Raw genomic sequence first — 10,845 nt, forward strand, 5'->3', positions numbered from 1 at the left:
AAACTCCAGGTGGTTAAACCGAATCACATAGAACAAGGGAGTACCTTGCTCTGATACCATTTGAAAGTGCTAGTGATCGACTAGAGGGGGGGTGAATAGGCGATTTTTATGAAAGTCTTCAAAACATGGAAGTTTTGAAGACAAATGATAGAAATGAACCTATTAACATGCAGCGGAAGGTAGACTACACTAGGCAAGCCATAGTCAAGTATACAATGAAGTGAAAACAGGAAGACTAATGACAGCTAGGCAGTATGGATCGGGATGGAAGATGGTATGAAGCCAATCAGAACAAACAGTCACACAGTGAAGACAAACAGATAATGCAAGCAGGCAATGACTTCACAAAGACAACTGTAAGTAAAGAGAAGGAAAGGATAGAACCAATTGCTTGGTGAAGACAAGGGATTTGTTGGACCAGTTCCAGTTGTTGTGACAACTGTACATCTGGTTAGGGAGGCTGAGATTTAACTCAGAAGACTGTGTCTTCACCTTATTCCCCTTGAGTTAAGGACACACGGTCCTCGCCCAATCACTCAGGTAAGTCTTCAAGGTAGACTTCCAAACCTTCACAGACTTTGTTCACCGGCGATCCACAATGACTCTTGGATGCTCATAACGCGATGCCTAACCGGTTGGAGGATTCACAGTCCTCAAGTGTAACAAGTCTTCAGATCACACAGACAGGAAGACTTCAGTGATGCCTAACACTCTTTGGCTCTGAGTGTTTAGGGCTTTGTCCTCGCAAGGATTTCTCTCTCAAAGGCTTCGGAGGTGGGTTGCTCTCAAACGACAAAAGCCGTGCACTAACTCTGAGCAGCCACCAATTTATGGTGTAGGGGGTGGGCTATTTATAGCCACTAGGCAACCCGACCTGATTTTTCCGAAATGACCCTGGGTCACTAAGGAACTGACACGTGTTCCAATGGTCAGATTTCAAACACACGCGGCAGCTTGACTTGGGCTACAAGTAAAGCTGACTCATCTAGCTCTGGATAAGATTTGCTCTCATTGTCTTCGCTCGAAGACTTAGGATTTGGTTGAGCATCACTTTAGTCATTCTGACTATGTTCACTTGGACCCCACTTGACAGTACAGTGGTTCCTATGACTCAACAAAGAAGAAGATGAAACTACGAAACAACTATGTCTTCGCGCTCCAAAGTCTTCATGCGATGTCTTCTCATGTCATAGTCTTCAATGTGAAACTCTTCACAGACCACAATTGTCTTCAATGTCTTCACACATTTTTAGGGATCATCTCCGGTAGGTAAACCGAATCAATGAGGGACTACTACATGTGTTATCCTGCAATTCTCACAAACACATTAGTCCCTCAATCAGGTTTGTCGTCGATACTCCAAAACCAACTAGGGGTGGAACTAGATGCACTTACAAATAGTTTTATTTCTTTTCTTTCCTTTGGGGGTCGAGAGGATAAGGCCATGATTAAAATATTAAAGTGACTCTTATATGCATTATTGTTGATGTGACAAAAGAGCCCATATTACCTTGTCTTCTCTCTTGAATTGAATGCTTGTAGATTCCAGCTTAGTCCAATGCACGTGCACTATTATTATTATCCACACTATTCGGTCGTGCAAGTGAAAGGCAATAATGATGATTATATGATGAACTTATTGAGATGAGAAAAGCTGGTATGAACTCGACCTCTCTTGTTTTTGTAAATATGATTAGTTCATCGTTCTTGATTCAGCCTATTATGAATAAATATGTTTGCAATGACAATTAGATATTATAGTTACTTATGCCATGCTTAATTAGCTAGGAGCTTATAATGGTTTACCTTGCGTGCCAACATGCTATTAAAATGGTTGTGATGTGGTATGATAGGGTGGTATCCTCTTTTGAACGATTCGAGTGGCTTGACTGGGCACATGTTCACGCATGTAGTTGAAACAAAATCAACATAGCCTCTGCGATATTTATGTTCATGGTGCATTATATCCTACTCATGCTTTCATTCGGTGTTGATTAATTTTAATGCATGTTCATAACTGTTGTCGCTCTCTAGCTGGTCGCTTCCCAGTCTTTTGCTAGCCTTCACCTGTACTAAGCGGGAATACTGCTTGTGCATCCAATTCCATAAACCTCAAAGTTGTTCCATATGAGTCCACCATACCTACCTATATACGATATCTAGCTGCAGTTCCAAGTAAATTTGTATGTGCCAAACTCTAAAACTTCAAATAAACATTTTGTTTTATATGCTCGAATAGCTCATGTATCAACTAGGTCTGTCCGTATCTTCCATGTTAGGCGGGTTATTCTCAAGAGGAGTGGACTCCGCTCCTCACTCATGAGAAAATGGCTGGTCACCGGGATGCCCAGTCCCATGCTTTATGCAAATCAAATCAAAATAATTGCAAACAAAACTCCCCCGACACTGTTGTTAGTTGGAGGCACTCGTTGTTTTGAGCAAGCCATGGATTGATGCTTGTTGGTGGAGGGGGAGTATAAACTTTACCATTCTGTTTGGGAGCCGCCAATAATGTGTATAGCATGGAAGATATCGCCATCTCTCGGTTGTTATGTTGACAATGAAAGTATACCGCCCAAAATATTATTCATATATATTTCAAAACCGAGCTCTGGCACCTCTACAAATCCATGCTTCCCTCTGTGAAGGGCCTATCCATTTACTTTTATGTTGAGTTTTCATCCTCTTATTAAAAAGCACCAGTTGGAGAGCACCGCTGTCATTTGCATTCATTATTATTAGTTTACATTGAGTATGACTTGACTGGATCTCTTTTACCATGAATTACAATGTCTAGTCAGTCCTTGATCTTTAAAAGTGCTCTGCATTTATGTTTTGCGGTCTCAGAAAGGGCTAGCGAGATACCATCATGTTATATCATATCATAATTGTTTTGAGAAAGTGTTGTCATTCGAGAGTTATTATTATTGCTCGCTAGTTGATTATGTCATTGATATGAGTAAACATGAGACCTAAATGTTATTGTGAATATGGTTAGTTCATAATCTTTGCTGAAAACTTGAATGCTGCCTTTACATATTTACAACAACAAGAGCAAACAGAATTTGTAAAAAAAATTCTTTATCACTTTTAGTTTATCAACTGAATTGCTTGAGGACAAGTAAGGTTTACGCTTGGGGAAGTTGATACGTCTCCGTCGTATATACTTTTCCAAATACTTTTGCCCTTGTTTTGGACTCTAACTTGTATGATTTGAATGGAACTAACCCGGACTGGCGTTGTTTTCAGCAGAATTGCCATGGTGTTATTTTTGTGCAGAAATAAAAGTTTTTGGAATGACCTGAAAATCAATGGGGAATTATTTTAAAATATATAAAAAATACTAGAAGGAGGATCCACGTCAGGGGGGCCTCCACCTGTCCACGAGGGTGGGGGCGCGCCCTACCCTCCTGGGGGCGCCCCCCCTGCCTTGTGGGCCCCCTGACGCTCCACCGACCTCAACCCTGACTTCATATATTCACTTTCGAGGAGAAAAAAATAAGAGAGAAGGATTTATTATGTTTTACAATGCGGAGCCGCCGCCAAGCCCTAAACTCTCTTGGGAGGGCTGATCTAGAGTCCGTTTGGGGCTCCGAAGAGGGGAATCTGTCGCCATCGTCATCATCAACCATCGTCTATCATTAATTTCATGATGCTCACCGCCGTGCGTGAGTAATTCCATCGTAGGCTTGCTGGACGGTGATGGGTTGGATGAGATTTATCATGTAATTGAATTAGTTTTGTTAGGGTTTGATCCCTAGTATCCACTATATTCTGAGATTGATGTTGCTATGACTTTGCTATGCTTAATGCTTGTCACTAGGGCCCGAGTGTCATGATTTCAGATCTGAACTTATTATATTTTCATCAATATATGAGAATTCTTAATCCTATCTTGCAAGTCTATAGTCACCTACTATGTGTTATGATCCAGCAACCCCGAAGTGACAATAATCCGGACCACTCTCGGTGATGACCGCAGCTTGAGGAGTTCATGTATTCACTATGTGTTAATGCTTTGGTCTGGTACTCTATTAAAAGGGGAATCGGCTTGCCTGCTCCCTTTCCGTGCTCCCATCCGTGCTCCCACCTCATCCAACGGCTGTCTTTTTTTCTTTTTTCTTTCTAATCTAATCATCTCCCCCCCTGATTTTAAGGGGTGGGACCGGGCCTTATTTTGTTCCAATCAAATCAAGCCACGTATGCGGGAACACGGATGGGCACACGGGAGGGGAGCAGGCAAGTCTCGTCCATTAAAAGGAGGCCTTAATATGCCTTAGTTTCCAATAGGACCCCGCTGCTACGGGGGGTAGGACAAAAGATGTCATGCAAGTTCTTTTCCATAAGCACGTATGACTATATTCGGAATACATGTCTACATTACATTGATGAATTGGAGCTAGTTCTGTGTCACCCTATGTTATAACTGTTACATGACGAACCGCATCCGGCATAATTCTCCATCACCGATCCATTGCCTACGAGCTTTCCATATTTTGTTCTTCGTTTATTTACTTTTCCGTTGCTATTGTTATCATCGCTACAAAACACCAAAAATATTACGTTTGCTACCGTTACCTTTTACCACCGTTACCACTACTATCTTATTACTTTGCTACTAAACACTTTGCTGCAGATATTAAGTTTCCAGGTGTGGTTGAATTGACAACTCAGCTGCTAATACTTGAGAATATTTTTTGGCTCCCCTTATGTCGAATGAATAAATTTGGGTTGAATACTCTACCCTCGAAAACTGTTTCAATCCTCTATACTTGTGGGTTATCAGCCACCTCCGCCTCCCACCTTCGGGCTGCGGCGGCAGAGTAGGTGATAATCCCGGCGGTCGACGGTGGGATGGCGGTCACGGCCTCCTTCCGCCACGGCCGCGTTAGCCTTGGCGGCGAGCTCCAGCGCTCTGCCCCTTGCCACCTCCCCCGTCCCTCCAGGCTCCAAGAATCTCGCCACGGCACACGCCACCGCCTCCGCCGGCACCGTCTTCTTCTCGTCGTCCCACGTGCTTTGCAACCCGATCCACACCCTCTCGTCGATCCTGAGAACGTCCGTGACCAGCCTCTCCCCGATGAACTAGTCGCACACCAACTGCCATGTCAGCATCGGCACGTCGGCGGACGCCACCTCCAGCAGCGAGCTCGCCCCGCAGTGCGTCAGGAACGCCCCCACGGCCGGATGGGCCAGTATCGCGGCCTGCGGGGCCCACTCTCGTAGGAGCATCCCCCTCTTCCCCACGCGCTCGTCCCACCCCTCCGGCGGCGCCCACCCTCATCAAATTAGAAAGAAAAAAAAACTAGCGGGCGAAGCGTAGAATTGAGTTGCTGTGAGCGAAGGATCGAAGGCTGTTTCTTCCCGATTTGATTTGATGACGTCGCGTGCCAAATCAAGTCAAGTCGACCGACCGAGCGAGCGAGCACGCGAGCGCATGCATGCGTGTTTTAGATAGGATCACGTGCACGCCCGGGTTACTCAAAGAAAGGCGTCGTCCAGGAATTTTGAAGAATGCAAGCACGTACGAACTGCATATTCGTCAAACCCAGATGTTATTTGAAAGAGAGCAAGAGACAATTGGATGGAAGAATCAGCTAGATCTTAATTAGAGTGAGCAAAGCATCCAAGGTGATGATCTGTTTCCAAGAAATCTATACTAGCAGAGCATATAACTTCTGAATTTGTACTCTCTACATATGTACCTATAAATAAGCTTAGATGGTTTCAGAAGAACTATTATCATTCATAAGTTTCTCTACTTCACAGATGTAACACCTAACAAGAGAAGTGTACCAAAAGTTCTTCGGTGTGCCGGTGCCGTCATAAGCTCTACCCCAAATAGGCTGCAAAGTGCAAAGACATCAAAGTCTTAGTCGGTCATATAACGAAATTGAAGAACATAATTAAGAGGAAATAATGGTATCTCGAAAAATAAAATTCAGCAATAAATTACCTGAAACTGCTGTATGGCGAGGGCACAAATAACAGCAACAACCCAAATGGCCAGATCAAGCTGTTATTTACTTTGTAGGGTCTGATATAATATATGAGTTTTCTTTCAAAAGATTTTGACTTTTGTTCTTCTCCGCGGTCTGCTCTTTGCAAAACAAAGCATATGATGAAGTTTGAACTTACACATTGCTTTGTACAGGATAGTAAGAAAAACAGGTGCGAAGATAAAGTAAAATAGGAATTGAATATTGGAGCCATTTCTATTACGAAAGCAGTTTGATCACCCAATCAGCTCAAAGCTGCGACAATGAAACTTCAGGTGTTAAGGGCATCTCCAGCCGTTGGCCTCCCAGGAGGGGCAAAAAATCGCCCCCTGGGGGCGCACCGGCGCTAAACCGCGCACTGGGGGCGGGATGCCCCCCAGTCGCGGCTCCCCATGGGTTTTGAAAATGTTTAAATTCGGCGCAAACACAACGTAAACATGTTCGAGTTCGTTCAAATTTAAACATATTTTACAGAAAAAAGGAAAAACTACCGCGGGCTACCTTCGTCGTCTCCCTCGCCGCCCGCCCACGCGGTTCTACATGCCGAGGAGGCTGTAGAACCACGTGTAGTCACCGTCGTCGCCCCCGCCGACGCCTCCGCCGTCCCTGCTGCATCCCTCCCCCGGTTGGCGCGGCGGGTTGGACGGTCCGGGGGCGTCGTCGTCGTCGTCGCTGTTGAGGACCACGACGCCGTGCTCGTCCTCGCGCCCACGCTTGCGGACGGCGATCTCCTCCAGGGCCCGACGCTGCCGGACCATCTCGTCGCGGAGGTAGTCGTCCCGTGCCCACCGCAGGGCGTCCTCGTCGGAGAAGCCACGCCGGGCTATCTCCTCGTACTCCGCGGGAAGGCCGGGCTCCGGTTTGGGCTCGACGAGGACGAAGCGGCCGGTGGGGGAGGCGTTGTCACCGATGCGGATGCCGGAGCTGCGGGTGCGCGCGCTGACAGGCGTGCCCTGGGGCTCCGGCTTGACGGGGCGGAGGTGGAGGCAGGGGGAGCCGCCGGACGAGGAGGAGGACCCCCCGGTCTCCATGCGCCTCGGGGTCCAGGAGCTTCCCCGGCGGCGTGGGAAGGACGGGGGAGCGGGGTACTCGAGGCGCGGCGTGTTGCCGCCCTCGATGTACTCGAGGACGGCCTCCAACGTGCGCCCGGGCACGCCCCACCACCGACGCCGGCCGACGGCGTTGAGCCTGCCGGAGGGCTCGACGCCGTTGGTGGCCTCGAGCTGCTCGGCGTGACGGCGGCGGAAATAAGGCTCCCAGAGCGGGCTGTCGGGGACGTACCGTGGCCCCTCCCTCGCCGCACGCGGCAGGGACGAGCGGATGCGTGCGATCTCCGCACGCCGCGCCGTGCCGGTGGGTACCGGGGGCACCGGCACGCCGGCGGCGCTGATCCTCCACGCCCCGGGCAGCCGCATGTCCGGCGGGACCGTGTACTCGGCCTCGAAAAGGAGGCGAGTCTCGTTCTCGTGAAGATGGCGGCGGCCGAAGCCGTTCGCCGCCGCGCCGTCGTCTGGGAAGCGCTCGGCCATGGGTGTGATGAACTGGAGCGGCGAGAGAGAGGAGAGGGAGGAACGACGACGGCGAGAGAGTGCGAGTCGCCGAGTGCGCTGGGGCGCGTCTTATATAGGCCGAGGCGCCGCCCGTGCGCGAGCCGCCGTGAGTACGCGTGGCGGGCGAGGGAGGGCGAGGGACGCGCGTCATCCGGTCTTCACTGCGCCGCCCATGAGGCATCAATGGCGCAGGCTGACCGGCGCGGCAGTGTGGCAGCTTTGGCAGTGATTCGCCGCGGGAAACGAGGCGATGAGGACGACGAAGGGGCGAGAAGAGAGCCGTGTCCTTGACGCGGTGGGCCCGCGGCTGTTTCGCGCCAAAACAGTTCGCCCCGGCGCCTCCGGGCGCCTCCCAGCGCGCCGGGTTCGGCCTGGGTCCGCCGGCGCTGTTTTCGGCCCAAGCCGGCAAAAATCGGGCTCCTTGGGCGCGACTGGGCCGATTTTTCGGTGTCGGCGCAAAAAAACGCCTGGGGAGGCCTTCCTGGGACGCGGCTGGAGATGCCCTAAGCACCAAGAATGGCTGGCCCAGTAACAGCAGTGCAGCAGCAGAAGAAACAGGAAGATGCAGAGTAGCATGTGCTCGTCATGTAGGAGTCAAAAATGATGCAGGCAACTAAGCACGACCGACCTTAGGCATTTTTGTGCCAGCAGCAGATGCTATAGCCAGTCAACAGTAGCACACGAGGTTGGGCCCAAGTCTACACTGTAACATTGTGGAGAGTTGTTCAAGTGCTAGACTCCAATGGAGCCTCCTTTCTCTGCGTGAGTGCATGCTGCGGTATGGGGTGACAGCACGCTGCAATACGGAGCCAGCTCAGATCCCTAGTGCACGTGAATGGCTGGGATAGAGTCCACGAGGTGCTCTGCCTCCATTGGCATTTTTCTCTGAAAAAAGTTCATCGTAGCGCTTCTCTTGAGCAGCCACACGAGTTTTTTTTAGAACGAAGGCTCCAGAGGAACCCAGCTTTGAATTAACAAAGCCATCAACCGGCCAGGATTACATAGTAAGATTATAACCACACACCAAACAAAGAAAAAGAACAGAAAAATGGCGAAAGGTACAAAGGCGCTGGGGAGCAGCTCACAATGCTTACATACAACAAGCTAGAGAAACAAAGAGCAAATGCTTGGAGATGCCAGAGACCTCTTGCATGCATAGAGCCAAGGAGGAGACGGCAGCCGGCTCAGGAGAGGGGAACGACGACAAAACAAAGCATGCCGTTGCCAAAAAAACTCCAGGACTTGGAGAAGACGCAGCCTACCGGATCCATCATCAAAGAAGGCCCCTACCTCCTCGCCCAGCTCGAGGGCGCCGAACCGTTGAGTGATGGACATGTTCACCCTAGAACCTGGATGGCTGGTATCCAAGGAAGCCACAAGAGCGGAACCAGGCGATCCCCGCTTGCCGCCGTCGACTCACCTAGAGCAACCAAACGCCAAAGACCAGAGCTCTGGCACGAAAGAGGGTGAGCAGCCAGGATGAACACGCCCTCCGCCCACACCGGAACAAAGCCCACACCCCATCCTTGTTCCCAAAAACAGCGCCTTCAAGAAGGTTACGGCGCCAGAGGCGTCGCCGCCGTCCAACAGAGTTGAGGTGTTAACCCGGGAGACAAGGGGGACGGGGTGGGGTACAGGACCTGACCGACGCCTCCAGGAAGGTGAGCGGCGCCCGTGGGCGTCGCATCCGGCAAGGCTGGCAGGGTTTCCCCCGGTCCTGCATCCCGGCACCCGCTCCCACCTGACAAAAACCGGAGCTCCTCGACAGAGCAGGCTAGATCTGGGGGATGAGCTCGCTGGAGAGGTGTAGGAGTGGAGACGGCCAGATCTGACGCCGCCGAGGCCGACGCCGCCATGCCCTGGCCCGCGTCCTCCGGTGGATTCGCCGCCCGCACGGCCGAGATCGGTCGTCCCGCGCCCGCGCCACCAGATGCCGAAAGCTGGGGCGCCTCACCAGCCGGGGCCGCCGCCCCGGAACCCGGGGCCCCCCGCGAGCGAGGCGGGGCAGCGAGGGCCCCGCCGCCACCTTCATCAGCAGCGCGTGGGCTAGCCCAGCGGCTTCTTCAGGCGGCGGCGAGGGGGGATCTAGGAATGGAGGGAGACGGCGCGGCTAGGGTTTCGCCCCTCGGGCCGCCCGAGCGGGGTGACGCGAGGGAGGGGGGCAGCCACACGAATTCGATCCACACACGTGTGGAAGATCCAAGCTACATCTACTACATAGACCGACGAGCTTCCGCACGAGCGAGCCAATGGACATCGAGCTCTGGCTGACATGGGCGACGCTCGCGGTCGTCTCGCTCCTCTACTTCCTGGCCAACACTCCCCGCCTTGCGTGCACCGGGCGGATACCGCCGGGCCCGACGCCGCTGCCCGTCGTCGGCAACCTACTCTGCCTCCGCGGCGGCAACCTCCACCACACCCTCGCGCGCCTTGCGCGCGCCCACGGCCCCGTCTTGACGCTCAGGCTCGGCCTCACCACCGCCGTGGTGGTGTCCTCGCGCGACGCGGCCCGGGAGGCGTTCACGCGGCACGACCGGCGTCTGGCCGCGCACGGCCTCGGCTTCGCGAACCGGTCCATGGTGTGGCTGCCGAGCTCCGACCCGCTTTGGAAGACCCTGCGCGGCATCGCGGCCGCCCACGCCTTCTCCCCACGCGCCCTCGCCGCGGCGCGCGGCGTCCGCGAGCGCAAGTTGCGCGACATGGTGCGCCACTTCCGCGGCCGCGCCGGGAGGGAGGTGTACGTCGGCCAGGCCTTGTACGCCGGCGTGCTCAACCTCGTGTCGAGCGCGCTCTGCTCCATCGACATGGTCGACATGGGCGCCACCGACTCGGGGCAGGGCGTGCGGGAGCTCGTCGAGGACCTCATCGCGGCGATCGCCAAGCCCAACGTCTCTGACCTCGTCCCTTTCCTCCGGCGGCTCGACTTGCAAAGGTGGCATCGCTGCTCGACAAGCAGCCCCGACTTGTGTCAAAGACATGCAGTTGCAGTCGGGGCGACACTTCCAGCTGTGGCCTAGTAGGAGACATGCCACTGGCCCCTGACCGAACAAAACATCACATAGTTATATTTGCGTTGCGTCGAAGACATGTAGTGGCAATCGGTGGAAGGGGCATTTGAAATTGCAGCATAGTGGCATACATGCAATTGCACCCTTTCCCTAATAGCACACCACCGAGTTGCAATCGAGAGTGACACTTGCAATTGTCAGGGCATGGCAATTGCAGTTGTGGGCCTAGTGATAAACATGCAACCACCGTTCTATCGACAAAACACCACTTAATTGAAGTCGCGTTGA

At 52.3% G+C, this 10,845-nt stretch overlaps 1 protein-coding gene across 1 annotated transcript; it reads left to right on the top strand.

Moving 5' to 3' along the window:
• The first annotated feature begins 9,798 nt into the window (after window positions 1–9,798).
• On the top strand, window positions 9,799–10,566 carry LOC125518350 (cytochrome P450 76M5-like). Its single transcript, XM_048683224.2, has one exon. The coding sequence runs from the start codon at window positions 9,799–9,801 to the stop codon at window positions 10,564–10,566; it is 768 nt and encodes a 255-aa protein (XP_048539181.2).
• Window positions 10,567–10,845: the final 279 nt, after the last annotated feature.

Source organism: Triticum urartu, chromosome 7A, assembly GCF_056163025.1.
Source record: "Triticum urartu cultivar PI428250 chromosome 7A, HENAU_Tu73, whole genome shotgun sequence".
In the NCBI taxonomy this organism is placed as follows: domain Eukaryota; kingdom Viridiplantae; phylum Streptophyta; class Magnoliopsida; order Poales; family Poaceae; genus Triticum; species Triticum urartu.